Consider the following 18,675-nt stretch of genomic DNA (forward strand, 5'->3'; position numbering starts at 1 on the left):
TGTAGAAAAGATACAAGATACATGATACTTTTATATTTCCGATCGAATTTTATTTACTATTAAACTTAAAACGTCTATAAATAAACACTTATAAAGTCATAATTATATTAAATAATAAATTAACTCAATAGGTACAGATTATAAATTTAAAACTAATACATCACTATATAATATAAATAGCATACAAATCATATCTTAATTTGTACTTCTGTATATAGTTTCTATAAGTGTATAATTGAACATTGGTTATGGACTTTGGTCAAAAATGAATATATAAATTAAATTGGTTATAGTTTTATGGTTAATTTTTAAATTAAATGTGATTTTTATGATAAAATATTGATTCCCTTTAAAAAAAATTAATTTTTCAAACGTTTTGTCTGATAGATTAGATCTACTGGGTGAGTGCACAAAACTCGCAAATGAAAAATGGGTTAACGCTCAACGGGAGCAGATGAACACAGACTCATATTATATTTTATAAATAATAATTACTTATATTTACTTTTGATTTGATTTTCTGTTTTATGTGGAAATACCTACACGGTTAGATTTTTTCCTACATGTTATCAGAATATGAGATTCTAGAATAGTTGAATGCCATTACCAATCATATGGTATTTGATTCTGAAGACGGTGGAGATTCAGACGCAGAGGACCATAATACCTCTCAAACAACTCTCAAAGCCGACAAGTTTGGCATTTATCTACCAGATCATCAGGTAAATAAACCAAATAATTATTTATTTAGTTTCTTATAATATTTAATTAAGAGTTTTTTTTGCATGCATGTTCTAGTATGGCTGAAGTGCAGGTGCCTAATTTATGGCATATTGAACAAACGAATAGTAACATTCCTTCAACTTCTCAAGGTAAATTTTAGTTTATAATTATTCAATATTTTGATTAGATTATTGTATGCATTTGTTCTATATATTATAAAAATAATTTGGTACAAAAACATTGTATTATACAATTTTGTGTATTATATGTACCTAGGACTAAAATAAATTTGTTCCTACCTATATTTATGTAAACGTATGGAATATGTTCTTATAAACAACATTGCAATAACTAATGTATTGTATAGTCAAAATAAAACTATGATAAAAATATTAATATAGTAGGTTAGTTATATATAATCTTTAATATAAATAACATTACTATTAATTTAATCTAATTATATTAAGTTGTATTCTAATAAATTATTGTAGTTATTGGTAAAATATATTTATAGATTATGAGAGTATGGAGCTTTTTTAGGGCTCCGCAAACCACCCACAACTTTAGGGGAACACTCAACCTGTGAACTACGAGCCGCGCCGCGCGACAAGCCTAAGATTGTTGCGGCGGAACTCGGAGGTTTTAACACCATATGGGGTAATGAAACGCCAATTAATAAATAAATAATAAAAAAACTGACTTTAGGGTAATAATAATAATAATAATTTGTATTAAACAATGAACATGACAATAATAATGATAAGATGTGGCTCCCGCACACCATACTACAATGGTTGACTAATTTATTCTGAATTACATTTTGAAATAATCATTGTTTTGGCACAAGGCAGTTCTAGGAATATACTAATTATGAGGTAATTAATAATTTAGCGCACACGACTGGTGCGTTATAATATATGCGTAATAATATCAGCGAAATTCAGGTCGGCCCACGAGGCCCGCCATCACCAATGGTGATTTTAATAATAATGTAAGAATAATAATAATATGGCCACCGTTGGTTGAAAACATACCAGCATTGATAGCGCGAAGAGGCCAATTAAGGGCAGCGATAACTAGATTCTCAACTTATTTACAATCAGAAAGACGAGAAGTCGTACAGATTGAGATTCGTAAAGCAAAAATAGAAGAGAACTGGTACGAATTTGAAAAGGTACAATCGGCAATAGAAGACAACGATGAAGAAAGTCGAAATACAAGTGACATTATCCCTACCGATTAAAATTTGAAAACTTATACTTCTGGATCATGTCAGAAGCCGAGATATGTATAAGAGCGTCAAAACAGGAAAGTTCAAAGGTCGAAACAAAAAATTTAATCGATTGGGGTCATAGCAGCGAAGAAAAAACACAAAAAAAACAGTACTAAATCAATAGTCAGATTGGCTCCATTGAATATTCCCGTTTTTTCAGGAAAATATGACGAATGGATGTCATTTAAGGATATTTATACGACTGTAATACATACTAACGAGGACTTGACAGCCATAGAAAAATTTTTTTATTTAAGGTCATCTCTGTCTAATGACGCAGCAAAAGTTGTATAAAATATTTGGAAACTAGCGCAACAAATTATGATACAGCTTAGAAAAGTGTGATCAATCGATACGAAAAATTTTGATACAGACGCACGTAAAAAATATTGTAGATTTGCCTTCAATAAACGAGAGCAACTCGACAAAATTACGTCAATTTTCTGACGATCTCGTTAGCAATATGAAAGCTCTAGAAACGCTTGGACAGAAACCGAAAGAGTGGGGCCCGCTGTTGTTGCATATACTGTGTTCAAAATTAAACAACGAGACATTGAAAGAGTGGGAGATTAAATCGGTCAAGGACAAAATACCGTCCGTTACGAAATTAATCCAGTTCATAGAGGATTGGTTCCAAATATCCGAATCCATTGAATCGTCTAAATATATAAATACAGAGTCTGCAGCAAAGGAAAAAGGTCTTACAAAGTTTAGTAAAAATAATAAATACAAAGCCGCAACAAGTTCAACGGCATTTACATCGACAGCTACGGCTGTATGTTATGCGTGTAATCAGCCGCACACTATTTATAAATGTCCAGTATTTACTGCTTTATGGACACGTGATCGTCATGACAAGGTAGTCCAACTAGAGCTTTGCAAAATTTGTTTACGCAAACACAGTGGTAGTAAATGTTTTGGTAAATATTGTTTTAAATGTAATAAACCACATAATACGATGTTACATTTAAACCAAAAACATAATATCAACGAACCAGTTTCAAACACAGATAAAGGTGAACAGACGGCGACGACAACACATGTTGCTAATGAGACCGATAACGTGTTGCTAGGTACCTCGGTAGTAGAAGTATTCGGCCTAAACGGCGAAAAGATTTACGCCCGGGCATTGCTCGACTTGGGGTCGACTAATCATTTCATTTGTTCGGAGTTGGTAAACAGTTTAAGATTAAATAAACATAAGACCAACCATATTGTTTACGGCATCGGGAATTCAAAACAGAACGTGACTGCCACGGTATCGTTAAGAATCAAATCGCGTGTGAGTGATTATGAAATAAACACGCAATTATTAATTGTTCCAAAAATCACGGGAGATTTACCCGCGCGAAGAGTGTCCAAAGGTAAAGTGAAACTCGAAAGGATTACACTGGCGGATCCGTCATATAACGTTCCGCAAAAAATTGACATATTAATTGGAGCACGTCATTTTTATGACATTGTGGGTGCTCAGCAGTATAAACCGGATTCAAATGACCCTGTATATCGAGAGTCTAAATTTGGATATATTATTTCTGGTTTAACATCAAACGACACAAACATAAAAAACACGATTTCCTGTTATACATCAAACAGTCACGAAAATATTCATGAAAACAAATATGAGTCTTTAGAAAATGTAATACAACAGTTTTGGCGCATCGAGGATTACGGTAAAAGCAAACCTTACACGATGGAAGAGCAAACTTTCAAGCAAAACGTTAGTCGTATCGAGAGCGGTCGATTTGTTGTACATCTGCCGTTCCGCGGAAACGTCTCAAAATTAGGCAAGTCCTTCGACATCGCAAAAAGAAGATTATTCGCAATAGAAAGGCGATTTATAAAAAATCCCTCGCTGAAAGGGGATTACGTAAAGTTTATGACCGAATATGAAAAATTAAACCATATGACACAGAATATGGACAACGAAGAAATCGAATTGCCCGGTCGTATGTGCCATCTAGCTCACCATTGCGTACAAAATGAAAAAAGCCTCACAACAAAATTACGCGTAGTATTTGATGCCTCAACAAAAACAGAAAGTGGGGTTAGTTTAAACGAAGTACTGCAAAAAGGACCGTCAATACAAGAGGAATTAATTCACATATTAGCCAGATTTTGCACTCACAATTTTGTGGTAACTGCCGATATAAAAAAAATGTACTGACAGAGGGCGTAACCGTTTTCCGCCAAATTGACCCTAGCCCGTTATCACCATGGCCGTTTTCCGCCAAAGGTTATATTTCCGATTTCCGCCAAAAAAAAATAAAAAATTATTATTGAGAACCCCTGAACTGAATCCATCAGCCAGTTATGATTACGATGTGCTCAGTACATCTACTAAGTTTGTCAAAAAAATCTCTTTTCCAGATAGTAAATAATTTGTATAATAATGTATTATTTGGACAACAAACATGTGATATTGAATGTGTACTTTTATATAATTTTAATTTTTATAATAATGAGTGATGCATGATAAAATAAACAGGTATGTCAGCAACTTACGGTTATTATGCGAGCTTGCGCAAAGATGGCGTCCGGTTTTAGCCACATTTCATTGGCTGAAGTGTTATCACTTGTCATTTATCATGGGTAATATGATTCTCAAAATTATCAAATTATTCATGATAACGTAAAATATTATTTTTGCATATGTTATATTAAATATATTGTTGATTGTTAAAGAGCTAAAATAAAATCATCATAATATTAAACTCTATGTAATATTTATTAAACAACTAAGTAATAGCGAGATTTAGATTAATATCATAAAATGAAAAATAAATTTAAGATCATGCTTATAAGTTATAAGTCTGTTATAGGAGATATGATGATAAGTGATTACTGATTACGGATAATTGATAACACGCGAAAGCCGGCCGCCATATTGTGCGCACCACAAAGTTGCTGACATACCTGTTTATTTTATCATGGAGTGATGCTTATAATCATAAAAATGTATATTTAAACTGTTTAGAGTTTTTACGTAAAATGCTTTAAATTTGTATAATAATGTATTATTTGGACAACAAACATGTGATAATTATAAAAATTATCGTTTCCGTATGGTTAATATTGAATGTGTACTTTTATATTATTTTAATTTTTATAGTAATGAGTGATGTTTATAATCATAACAATTCGCATATAGTAGACTATGCTTTAGAAAATACGCTGGGTATACCTAAATAGTCGAATAATAATACTTTATAATAGTCGTAAGATAAGAATTAGATAGGTAATATAGTTTATGATCAATATCTGTGTGAACCATGAGGTGAGCTGGCGCGTGTATGATACAAGGTGAGGAGCTTACTTGGTGTTCTGGATTCAGTTCAGGGGTTCTCAAAAATAATTTATTAATTTTTTTTGGCGGAAATCGGAAATAAAACCTTTGGCGGAAAACGGCCATGGTGATAACGGGCTAGGGTCCTTTTGGCGGAAAACGGAAACCCCCCTGACAGATACAGGTCTGTGAGAAACATCGTGATTATCAACGTATATTGTGGAGAGAGAACGTTAATGACCCTATAAAGATATATCGATTAAACACTGTCACCTATGGGACAGTACCTGCTTCGTATCTCGCGACAGCTTGTTTACAAAGATTATCTGAAATCGGACAAGGTCAATATCCAACAGTAGCACCATTAGTTGCACGGGATTTTTATACGGACGATTTTATCAGCGGTGCAGCTACAAAGAAAGACGCAATCGAGATACGCAATGCACTTATCAAATTAATGTCTACAGCCAAATTAGAGCTAGGTAGGCTTAAATGGGCGTCTAACGATTCTGATATAATTCGAGATAGTTTCGACAACAATGACGGCTTAGTGGATTTTCAAGAGACAAGTAACGAGTTAACTAGAATACTTGGTCTATATTGGGACTCTCACACCGACGAACTTAAATATAAGATTAACGAAACTTCTGTAGTAACGCCTCTTACTAAACGCAATATATTGTCCAATATTGCCCGTATATACGACCCACTCGGCTTAATTGGTCTAGTAATAGTATGTGCAAAATTAATCATGCAAGAGTTATGGAAAGAGGGTTTATCTTGGTCAGAACCGGTTTCGGAAAAGAGAAGCAGTGAGTGGTATAAATACAAATCCGAATTATCGCATCTAAATGCAATTAAAATTCCGCGTCAAATTACGATAAACGATAAAATACACTCTATACAAATGCACGGTTTCGCGGATGCAAGTATTAAGGCATATAGATGTTGTTTGTATTTACGTTGTACGTACATGAATAACAAACATACGGTACGATTAATTGCGCAAAGTCAAAGGTAGTACCACTAAAAATATTATCACTACCACGATTAGAATTGTGTGCCGCTCTATTGATAGCAAAGGTAGCAAATAAGATCGTACCAAGGTTGAAATTGTCAATCAGTAGAACATATTACTGGACCGATTCCAGCGTTACATAGTGTTGGATCACGTCAACGTCGAAAAAATGGAAAACCTTCGTCGCACACAGAGTTGGTCAAATTCAAGAGATCACGTCTCCCTTAAACTGGTTTCACATTAGCGGTGTCGATAATCCGGCGGACATGATTTCACGCGGTTGTTGTCCCACCCAATTAGCAAGTTTATCAGTCTGGTGGAACGGGCCAAGTTGGTTGTCACGACACGAAAACGATTGGCCTGATACGATGAACCGCTCATTAGAGTGTAACGAGGAGAGTGCAGAAACAAAAATAAATGCGATAAGCGCTCTATGCACTACGGCAAGTGATATAAATATCATAAATCGTTATTCGTCCTTTGGTAAATTGTTAAGAGTCGTAGCATATTGTTTACGATTTAAAACTAATTTCTCACGTAAAATAAACAAAACAGGCTATCGGTGCCGACAAATCGGTAATTGAAGTGCTGACGAAATAAAACTAGCAAAAACGTCATTAATTAAAGTTGTTCAAAGAGAACTCGCCAATGAGATAAAATCTATGCTTAACGGAGAAGCAATATCAAGTAAGAGTAAGTTATTTCGTCTGCGACCGTTCTTAGATAAGAATAATATAATATGCGTGGGTGGACGATTAAAACATGTAGCATCAATTTCGATTTTCCAGCGTAACCCTATAGTGTTACCATCAAATAGTAATTTCACGAAATTGTTGTTATGTAACGAGCACGTAACATTAATGCACGGAGCATTGGCGGATATCCGGGGGGGGGGCTCTTTGCCCCCCCCCTGATAGCCGCAAAGCCCCCTCTAAAATGTTTGCCATATTATAAAAATATTGTACAGTTCAGTAAAAAATATTAAGAAACATTTTTTAAAACATTTCAGTTAAAAATGTTGAGACAATTTTCATTATATTATATACCTATACAAGGTGACACCCGTTAGATCACTCTGTATATAAATAATTTAGAACACATACATAGCACTGTTGAATGATGATATGATTTCCGTTAAATTGTTATTAACTATTTGCAACAGTTTATTGAGGTACCGTGGTCCGTGACACCGTGTTCTTATCTTTCGTGTAAAAATAAATATTAGGGAAATCCAAAACTGTCGTCTTTTGTGTCAATTATGTTGGCGAGTGGCCTGTTTCCGTAGCTGCCTGTAACTGTGTGAGAGGTAGCAATGTTTTGTTTGTCAATTGTAAATAGTACGTCGTGTTAAATAACGTAACTTGTCGGTTGTTATTTTCTTTTTCGGCTATGCGAAGAATAAAGACGTGGGTGAGAACTTCTATGTATCAAGAACGATTTACAAATCTTTCTATTCTACATATAGAGAAAGATGTAACAAAAAATATGGATACTGAATGTATTTTAAATGAATTTTCTAAATCCTCAAGGATGATGGTTTTAAAATAAAACATTTAAGACAAATATTTTATAGTACCTATTTATTTTCTACAGTACCTAAACTATATTATTATTTGTTATGTAAGATTATAGTATTAAATTTTAAATATGAAAAAAATAATTAGACAGTCATTTCATTCAAAATATTTCGTTCAGTTGTTCAGTATAATTATTTCAATGTTAAATTAAAATTTTGTTTAAAATTATTAACGAGGGGGAGTGGGGGCGTAGTCTCATCCCCGCGGCTTTGGTTCATAAAAAAAATTGTAGCCCCCCCCCCACATTTTTCGATGGATATCCGCCAATGGCACGAAGGTCCACAAGCTATGTTATCGTCGGTACTCATGTGCTACTGGCCAATTAACGGCCGAAATTTAGCACGAAATATAGTAAACAAATGCGTTGTTCGTTTCAAACAGAAACCTATTATAATGCAACCGATAATGGGTGATCTACCTAAACATCGAGTATCTCCAGGCCGCGCGTTTCTAAGATGTGGAGTAGACTTCGCCGGGCCGTTTATGGTTAAAACTAGTATTCGAAGAAATGCCCCGAAAGTGAAGTCTTATGTAAGTGTTTTTATTTGTTTAGCTACGCGAGCTATACATCTCGAGCTCGTCAGTGACCTGAGCACCTACGCCTTTATCCGCGCATTAAATAGATTTTTTGACCGGCGTGGAAAAAGCATTGTAATCTACTCAGATAATGCAACGAATTTTGTCGGAGCAAACCGGAAATTAAAGGAATGGTACCAATTATTTCATAGTGACGAAAATAAAAAAAGGACTATGGATACGTTATCAGATTTAGGCATTGATTGGAAATCCATACCCTCCCGTTCACCTCACTTCGGGGGTCTATGGGAAGCAGGTGTAAAATCTATGAAATCCTTATTATCTAAAATCTTGGGTGATTCGTACTTCACTTACGAAGAGTTGCTAACTATTATAACCAGAGTAGAGGCGTGTCTAAATAGTCGTCTAACCCTTATGTCCTCCGATCCTAGCGATATGTCACATTTAACTCCCGGGCATTTTCTCATCGGTGACTCTCTCCGCCATACCAGAAGTTGATGAAACGAACGTACCAACAAGTTATCTATCTTGTTGGCGACGCGTGTCACAATATTCGGATATTCTATGGAGACGGTGGAGTAAAGAGTACCTGTCTCAGCTTCAGGAACGGTCAAAGTGGGCAAGCGAAAGGGGTGTAAAACTGAAGGAAGATTCCATCGTTATCATGCGCGAGGAAAACCTTCCACCAATGAAATGGCGTTTAGGTCGGATTATCAATGTCATACCAGGGCAAGACACGAGGACTCCCGGGTTTGATGCCTTGCGGCTACAACCGCGGACCTCACATTAGCGCTGTGCGCTAGTCGAGAGCCGCGGAGGCTCACGGTCGACGTACGGCGGTGTTACACACCGGCCGCCGGCCGCGCGTCGTCTACGGACCACGAGCACCGGGCGCACGCCCGTTCCCACCGAAGTCGGGAGAGAGTGCGCCCGTACCGTTGGCTAAGGCGTACACGTGCCCTTCGCCACCCTGGTCGGGTCGCGAGCTATCCTCATCGCTTCCCGTATCTGGTCACGGGCAACCTCCGGTGCATATAGCCCCACCAGTAGGCTGGGTGTGCGCTAAGGAGTAATCTCACTCGGCAGCCTTCCCCTAGACCCAGCTTGGTCTGTTAACCACAAGGTTAGCTCCTGCTAACAGCCACTCCGAAACCAATCCGCCACCGACCGCCCACCGACCGAGGCCGATGCGCGACCGGCGTGTGAGGGCACGACGCCAATTCCCTCAGCGCCGCGGGGCTCCCCCACATCCCGGAGTACCATTCCCGCTCCCGTTGGGTCAGCACATCAATGGTTGGATGGTGGGACCGAGCTTCGTCGGCGTGATGCCTCAGCTGTGATCCTACCGAGATTTGGGCCGTGTACCGCGGGCTCACGGTGGGCCCTCACCGGGCAGCGCTCGCTGCCGGCGCGGTGGCCGCGACCCCCAAGTTAGAGGCTCGGTAGCCTTGGTGTGTAGCAACGCCTCCCTGAGGCCTCTCCTAAGAGAGCGACCCGCTCTTCTCGAGGTCACGGTCAGAACCTCTCAACGCCCTAGTCCCCGAAGGTTTCGATGCGTCCGCCTCCCCGAGGTCTCTCCGAAGAGAGCGACCCGCTCTTCTCGAGGTCACGGTCAGAACCTCTCAACGCCCTAGTCCCCGAAGGTTTCGGTGCGTCCGCCTCCCCGAGGCCTCTCCAAAGAGAGCGACCCGCTCTTCTCGAGGTCACGGTCAGAACCTCTCAACGCCCTAATCCCCGAAGGTTTCGGTGCGTCCGAGTCCCAGACTCCAGCCCCGCCTGGCCAGTCCCTTTTAGTCGCCTTTTACGACAAGCAGGGAGTACTGTAGTCGTATTCTGTCCTCGGCCCCGACTACAGGGCCCCACTCCTCGTCTACTCCTGATGCGTGAGCACGCCCCGGGTCAGGACGCGCTCGAGCGTGACCCGCCTCTTGTGCCGCTTTACTCCGTGCGTGCTCACCCGGGTCACCCCGAGTCTATGCACATACACCACCTGGTGTGGCTGCGTCCTGACCCAAGTCCATTTTCTGGACATCATCTATCTGACCTGCCTTCTAGACTCTTCCGCGCGAATTTTCTAAGCGCTTCGTACGTGCGTCTTGTCTTCAGGAACGCACCGTCCTGAGGTGGCCACTCTTCATCTTCTTCGCTCATGGTCCTGATGAGATCTATTCTATGTGTCTCTGTCCTGCGACATTGTAGTAAAACATGTGCAACTGTTTCCGAGCCTCCAGCCGAGCACTTACAGTTTGGGCTGCTAACTAGTTTAAATCTGTGGAGCTGTGCCAGGAAGTCGCCATGGCCAGTTAGCATTTGGGACGTATAGTAATCTAGCTCCAGGGGTAGTGTGTACCTTCTTCTGACATCAGGAATCATTTTCTTTGTCCATGCACCCTTTTCTTCATTGTCGTATCTTTCCTGCCATTCTTCCATTAAACTACTAAGTTTACGCTCGTATTCAATCTTGGTTATGTTTCCTCTCTTAAGGCTAACCCCGAGGGCACATTTTCGGATCTCTAAGTCCAGCGGGAGAACTCCTGCTACGGCTGATAGACTGTTCGTCGAGGCCGTTTTGTAGCAGCTGGTTATTGCAAGTAGCGGTGCTCTTTGTATGCTGCATAGCAGCTTAACGCTTTTCTTTAGGAGGCATCCTTTTTCCCAAATTTCGCTTGCATAAGTGATCCTCGGAAGAAAGACTGCTCTGTATATTATTTTTGCCGTTATTCTGCTCATGCCCCAATTGGCCGATGTCATCTGTCTTAGACGGTGGTACATGTCTTTAGATTTGTCCCTCAGTGACTCGATGTGTTGCCAGGAACATCTTTTCGGGTCAAGAACCACGCCCAGGTATTTGACGGAGTTCTGTGAGCCTATTTTGTCCGCGTTTTCTTGATTCCCAAAACTCACGGTATATCCTGGCTTCAATCCACCTTTTAGAGACATCATTTGGCTTTTTGTTGGGGAGAAAGCGAGACCATAGTCCGAAGCCCACTGCTTTAGTAGTTCTAGATTTTCCTCAATTCTACTGAACGCTGTCTGTGGTCTCGCTGCACCCACGATGAGTGCAATGTCATCTGCATACATTACGATAGACGCCGAGTCATTTAACGCTAGTGAGCTGATGCCAGTCATGGCAACCTTCCAGAGAGTGGGCCCAAGCTGAGATCCCTGTGGACACCCTCTCTCCAAGGTTATTGCGTATGTTTTATTCTCGAGTACGAGACTGACCGTTCTCTGTTTGAGGTATTCCAGTACTATTCTTGTGGTTCTTAGTGACGCTCCCAGATCTACCAGATCACCGGGCCCCACTTGACATTGTCAAACGCGCCTGTGATGTCCAGGAAGACGCCAAAGACGTGCCTTGATCTGTTATCGTCTGTCAGATGGTACAGTTTGTTTATTGCCGTTATCGTTGACTTACCTGGCACAAAGCCATGTTGTTGTTCGTACTCATTTAGGCGTGTCTCAGTCACTAGGTCTTGTATTATGATTGTCTCCAAGGCTTTTGCCAATGTAGGTAATAGGCTTATCGGTCTAAAGCTTTTCGGGTTTGTTTTATCCTTTTTACCCGGCTTGGGTACAACAACTAGTTTGGCCACACGCCATACCTGTGGGAATTTGGCTGATTGTAGGCAGTTATTGAAGAGGCTTGTTATTTCCTCGCCAAGGATCGGCCATGCCTTCCTAAGCATGCCGGCCGTAATCCCGTCAAGTCCAGGAGCTTTAGAGGGTTTCATCCGCCAGATGGCCGTCTTGACTCTGCAACTGTCTATCGTTTCATACTTAGTGAGAGGACCAGATCTGGTAAGTGCCTCTGGGTTGTCTTCCCTTGGGAAAAACGACCCAAGGAGTACCCCAGCCGTCTCATCTAGTGTTTTCGTGTGCGTGCCATCTTCGCGTTCCAGCGTGGTCGGGATGTTTTGAGCTCTTGATCCGGTTTTCGCCCAGCTAAACGCTCTGCCCCATGGTCTGAGATTTATGTCCTCGGCAAAGGTGCGCCATGCCGACATCTTTGCCCTCCTAATTTCGCTAAGGTAATCATTTTTCAGTCTATTGTACGCTTGTTTACTGTTATTTTGTCTCCTAATCTTATTGAGCTCTTTCCTCATAGTTGACAATTCGTTGTTCCACCATGGTTGTTTGCCTACGTGGTTCTTGCGCGAGGTTCTAATCGGCATGGATTCAGTGGCCGCTTTCTGAATTGTACTGGCTATAGTAAGAGCATGTGTCTCAATCGATGATGTGTCTATATAGGTTTTATTTACAATAAGTTTGTGTTCGAATTTTGCCCAATTTGCTTTTCTAACATTAAATCTTTTTTCCACAGGATCTGTCAGCTTGGACACTGGGAGAGCTAAGTCGTAGGCGAGAACATTGTGGTCACTATCGGTTGCGTCAGTTACAGTCCAGCTTTTTATGTACTTCGCGATTCTTGGCGTTAGAAGGGTTATATCAATGTTGGATGATCCCATGCCATCACGTTCGTAGGTGGGAACGCTGCTAGGCTTGTTCGCAATGGTAAGGTTGTGATCCTCCACCAGCTCCTCCACATAGCGACCTCTTGCATTTCCATCATTACAGTGCCATAGTTTGGAGTGACCATTTACATCTGCCCCAATCAGAGTCCTAGGCTCATATTCAAGTACTTGTCGAATTTGATCAACAAAACAGGGTGTCGGCATGTTGTATTTAAAATATGACGACACCACTGTTAAAGCCATTGTGTCATCACCTCTAATTATTCTGGCAGTAACAATATATTGGGCCAGTCTGTATTAGTGGTTCTTGGAGTAATATTACGTCAATTTTGTGTTGAGCACAATAGTCCCTTAGCTGGAGTGATGCAAGCCTACTTTTGTTTAAATTGTGCTGGGCGATCTTAATATTTTGTGTCATTTTGTGCCGAAATCTGTGCGGCGCAGCGTCGTCATGACTGCGCGCGTTCGAGCCTTACACAAGTTATTGGTTGCCTTATGGGGTCCTTTGCAGTTAGCACAGCTTATCTGGTCGATTATGCATGTGCGGGAGTCATGTTCGCCCGCGCAGTTTTTACATTTCGGCTTCTCTTCTAAACATTTCAGAGATGTGTGACCATAACCCTGGCATTTATAGCATTGGGTCAGTGTCGTGTATAGCTTTATGAGGCAGCGGGTCATGCCTATGAACACTTTTTTATTTTCCAGTTTACGGAGCACCTCTGAATCTGTTTCAAGTACCCAATGGACGTTGTGTTTGTCTCGTGGTCCTGTCTTGAACAAAACACGCGTTTTGTCGATATCAGCTTCAGTTAAGCCTAACTCCGGGTTCTGGTGGAGTAGCCCCTTTGCGACTTCTGCCTCTGATAGATCGCTCTCTACGTCATAGATTATAAGTCTCGGTTTCTTAGGGCCAAGTTCCCTAAGGTTCTCAGATTTTCTTAGTATGTCGATTGTACTTTCATCATCCGGTATTAGTATAAGGTTACGCTTTCCCCTGATGACATTTAACCTGGGGGTCTTTGTTCGGGATAGGACCTCCTTCCAGACCTGTTTTCTGGAGTTTTCTAGGTCATTTATGTCCTGGCACTTCAGTTCGAAACGTGGGGTAACCTTACTATTCCGGTTCTTAAGTACTGCCGCTTTATTTGCCTGTTTAGCTGTTTTCTGTTTGGGCTTAGGGTCAGGCTTAGAGCTTGCATTTACTGTCGGCTCTACCTTCTTATTGGGTATGTGGGCGACTGATGCATATGTTGCCTGTTTAGGTAATGGGTTCTCCATTGGCTGGCCATCCTCAAGCTCTTTGACACGCTTTTCAAGTTCGGCCACTTGTAACTTAAGTGCCGCGTTTTCTTCCGTTTTGGAAATAATCTTACTATTGCTCTCCATCAGCACCTCCCTAAGGTCCTTCTCACTTGCCCCATTTGCACCTGACAGCCTGCGGTTGTCCAGGCAAATGGTTGTGAACAGGTCACGTATGCACGCTATCTTTTCGCTAAAGCCTTCCGCCGAGGAAACCGTTAGCTTCTTTGACCTTTCTTTTTCCACTGTATGGTCCATCCAGCCCACGAGTTCATTGAACTGTTTCATGATCTCCCTGTAGTCATTTGGCGTACAAGTCTTAGCCCTTTTAGACTTAATACCATCACTGGTAGTGGGAGAGTTAGCTGGTCCACGCTTTGCTGTTCTGTTTTCAGGCCTGTCTACATCAATATCACTTTCAGAAGAGTCTCCTGCTCCACCACGGAGCCTTAGCACCTTTTCCGAAGATTTGTGTTTGCGTGCCATAGGCACGACTGTCTCAGCAGTTGTGTGTTTGGATGCCTGGCTGGACACATCCTTAGCGCGGTTGCTTGATAGCGACCGACGGGAGCCCGCTTGCTCACTCCCGCCTGCCGGGTCTGCTTTTCTGAAGTCCGATCCCTCCCAGTAGGAGGGCTTCAGAACGGTTTTATCTTTTGGTGTGTTATTCATATTAGTAGTGTTATAGGGGGGCTGCCCCAGGTAGCCCTACACCCTCCGGCCGACGGCGGGCTAAGTCGTCAGTTGCATTTGCTCCGCGCCTAGGGGTTAGTTCGGTTCGGGGTCGGCTTGCCCCGAACGAGGGTTAAGGTGAAAGCCTCTTAGCGACTGGACAGTGGTCCAGCCGGGCGGGGTCGCCACGACAAGGCGGGCTTTCATCGACCCCGACCAGGGCAAGACAGTGTCATACGCGTGGCTGATGTTAAAACGGCGAATGGAACATTTCGTCGAGCCGTCAGGCAATTATGTCCATTACCATTTGTGGGTAATTGTAATTTGTAAAAAATATTTATTTTTTGTTTATTTAGTTTGTATAATATGCCTATTAGGTGTAATTAAGATAGGTTTATATGTTGATTATATAATTTGAATTATTATTTGAAATGTTATTTCAAGGCGGGCGGCTTGTCGCGTATACTCATTATATTTTATTATTTATGTTAACGTTTTAATGAGTACCTATATTGTCGAAATCAAATTATTATTATTGTTATTATTAATGGTAATTGTCGCTCGACCGGTGTCTCCCAACTGCACTGCCGTTAGTCGGACGTGAGCACTGTGACGAGCCAAATATATACTTATCGTGTAAAATAAAAGCAAATGTTTACAGTCCACTAAATTTAAAGGCGTTAAATTTATTAACCAGCGAACAATTACCTTTATTATACTGATACTTACAAACGATTTACATATCACATATTATGTTTGATTTATACTTGGTGCCATATCCTATATTATTATATCTAGCCAAACAGGTACTTATTTGGATCATTTAGCACATTTATCCTTATTATATTATTATTTTATACTTGGTTTCCAGATGCAATTGTTATATATATCATATTAAATTAAGGCACTGTTACTTAATCCTAAATCTCAATTATACAGTCCACTACAATTATCTTTCGAACATCTTAATATCCTTGCCTTAGGCACTGCTGCCTATTGTTGTGCAACAGCTGATAGGCGCAAACATTGGTCCTTCGAACCGGATATGATAATACACTATTAGTGATTATTCTCATTAGACCATTACAATTATTTAACTATAGTTAACATTTTTGCATTCTGTCAATTATCCTATATTACTGAACTATAGTTAACATTTTCTTAAACATTACTTAAGTCATACTATATTACTGACTATACTAAACATTTTTGCATTACTTCAATAATTTTGGTTTATCTAAAAATAGCTTATATCTTGTGTTATTTCAATTGTTTTATCGCAGCTCTATTTAATATTACTATATTATTGTAACAAAAGCCTCTTGTATTCATCTGCCATCGTTGGAATCATCAATCAACATGGAATCCAATCCCGATAATGAACCTGTGATCCCATTTGAGTTGAAAAGGTTGATTTGCAAAAGAAATGCTGAGATGAGATCAATAGGAATAGTCAAGAAATATGTAGAAAGGTTTTCCTCAGTAATTCATTCATGCAATCAGTTACGCGTCCGATTAACAAGGTTAAACGAATACATAACATTATTTGAAGAGCATCAGGCCGAAATTGAAATACATAATTGTGTCACTGAAGACATGGTAGCATGTCAAGAGACGGTTGAAGATGATTACTACACCGTTAAGGCAATAATTCTGGACTTATTGGAGAAACATGGTCCACCAACATCTGAAAATTCATAGACAAAAGGCAGCACAATTATTCGAGAGTCTATGAGATTGCCTCCTATACCTGCCCCTTCCTTCGACGGAACCCTCCAAAACTGGTCATCATTTATCGATACATTTAATGCAACATTTCATAACAACCCTAGTTTATAAAATGTCCAGCGATTACAGTATTTAATAGCAAGTCTCCATGGTTCTGCAGCAGAGGTTATACAAGCCATTCCAACCACTGGAGAAAATTATCGTATGGCTTATGACAGCCTGGTTGACCAATATGAGAACAAAAGCCTAATTATACAATCGCACATTCGTTCTCTATTTCAAACGTCTCAAGTTCAGCAACCATCGGCTGTTGAATTGCGTAAACTTCATCACCACATTGTCTCTCACTACCGATCACTTAAGGCATTGCAACAACTTGTAGATCAATGGGATGCGTGGCTAGTAACACTAGTATGCTGCAAATTAGATCCCATTACCGTCGGCGAATGGCAATTAAGTTTAAAATCCAAAGAACTTCCCAAATTTACAGCGATTGAAAACTTCTTAGCGAGTCGGGTGTCTGCCTATGAAGTTGGTGAAATTTACAAAACTTCAGGTAATGCTCACAACTCGAAATCCAATGCAAATTCATTAGAACCAATGCCAAAAAAAGCCTTGCTTGCTAATCAAAACAGTTACACTAAGCCACATCAAATGCCCAAATGCCCGTTATGTTCTGGTCCCATAGGCACCATATCACTGTGAAGAGTTTTTAAACAAGGCAGTCTCTGAACGCAGAAATGCAGTAAGCAACCTAATGCTGTGCTTCAACTGCCATTTAACTGGTCACTCAGCAAAACAATGCAGACTGGGCTGCTGCAAAAAATGTGGAAGAAAACATAGCACAACATTACATGAGGATGTAAGCGGTTCCAATGACAATCCTGAGCCGAGCACCAGCAAAGTCATGTATGCACAACAAAGCTCAGTCACCTCTAACTCTAGTGTTCCTACTTATGCAATGTTGTCCACGTCAATTGTTTACATCAATGATGGTAGTGGTGAAAGACAGCCTTGCAGAGCCGTCCTCGACAATGGTGCTCAGTTAAACTTTATCACACAAGCATGCGCCAAACGGTTGCAACTGAAGAGTTCAGGCAATTCGATCACCATTGCCGGTATTGGTGCCAATCGCATGCATGAAAAACGTTTATCGTCAGCTACCTTGTCATCGCAATATAGTCATTACTCCACACCGATAATATTTCACGCTTTACCAGTCATTTCAAGCAAACTGCCATCTCATCAAATTGATACTAATAATATCATTATACCTAGCAATATACAATCGCAGTTAGCAGATCCTCAATCCCACAAACCTGGTGAAATTGATTGTCTCGTCGGTGCTGAAATTTTCTACGAAGTATTCAATAGAGACCGATTAGCCATCTCTAATTCATTGACTGCACGAAGCATCAGACTTGGCTGGGTTATAACTGGCAAAATACATGACTCGATGTCTCCTCCTATGTCAGCTGTTGTAACGCCCGCGATTTGCGATCAATCAGCATTAGCATTGTGTGCAACCAATGTTTCATCTCGTCATAATGATGAATACATTGCTGAAGAACACTTCATCTCAACGTCTGAGCGTGACGAAACTGGACGTTTCATCGTTCGCTTACCACTAAAAGCGCATCCAGAAACGCTAGGCGATTCCCGAATTATGGCAATGAAACGCTTCTTTAATGTAGAGCGCCGTCTTGCAAACGACCCTGTATTAGCTGCAGCGTACATTCATTCATGAAAGAATACATATGATTGCCATATGATTTTAATTTTTGCTATTTACTGTGAAAGATAATAAATTATTTTTTGTTTTCAATAATACAAACAATTTGTTTTATTTTTTATAGATACTAATAATTATGATTATACCGATTGTTTGTTAATTTTCACCTATAGAAAAAAAAAGTATTATTAAAAATATTCTAGATTGTTCTTTTTATTTTGAATATTAGTTATTATTTTAAATAATATTATGTACTATCAGTCTTACCTCTTAGACTTTTTAAGATATTTTTCAATATGATTTTAATTTTTGCTATTTACTGTGAAAGATAGTAAATTATTTTTTGTTTTCAATA

General features: G+C 40.0%; 2 protein-coding genes across 2 annotated transcripts; both read left to right on the forward strand.

The window, feature by feature from the left end:
* Positions 1-614: 614 nt before the first annotated feature.
* On the forward strand, positions 615-6,303 carry LOC149063116 (uncharacterized). Its single transcript, XM_089215521.1, has 3 exons — positions 615-722; positions 2,370-4,043; positions 5,533-6,303. Exons 1-3 carry the CDS (start codon positions 615-617, stop codon positions 6,301-6,303), a joined length of 2,553 nt encoding a protein of 850 aa, XP_089071647.1.
* Positions 6,304-8,129: 1,826 nt separating this feature from the next.
* On the forward strand, positions 8,130-8,912 carry LOC107172607 (uncharacterized). Its single transcript, XM_015522899.2, has one exon. The coding sequence runs from the start codon at positions 8,130-8,132 to the stop codon at positions 8,910-8,912; it is 783 nt and encodes a 260-aa protein (XP_015378385.2).
* Positions 8,913-18,675: the final 9,763 nt, after the last annotated feature.

The sequence above is a fragment of the Diuraphis noxia genome, unplaced genomic scaffold, assembly GCF_037042655.1.
Source record: "Diuraphis noxia isolate RWA-SAM2 unplaced genomic scaffold, SU_Dnox_SAM2 contig0001, whole genome shotgun sequence".
NCBI lineage: Eukaryota > Metazoa > Arthropoda > Insecta > Hemiptera > Aphididae > Diuraphis > Diuraphis noxia.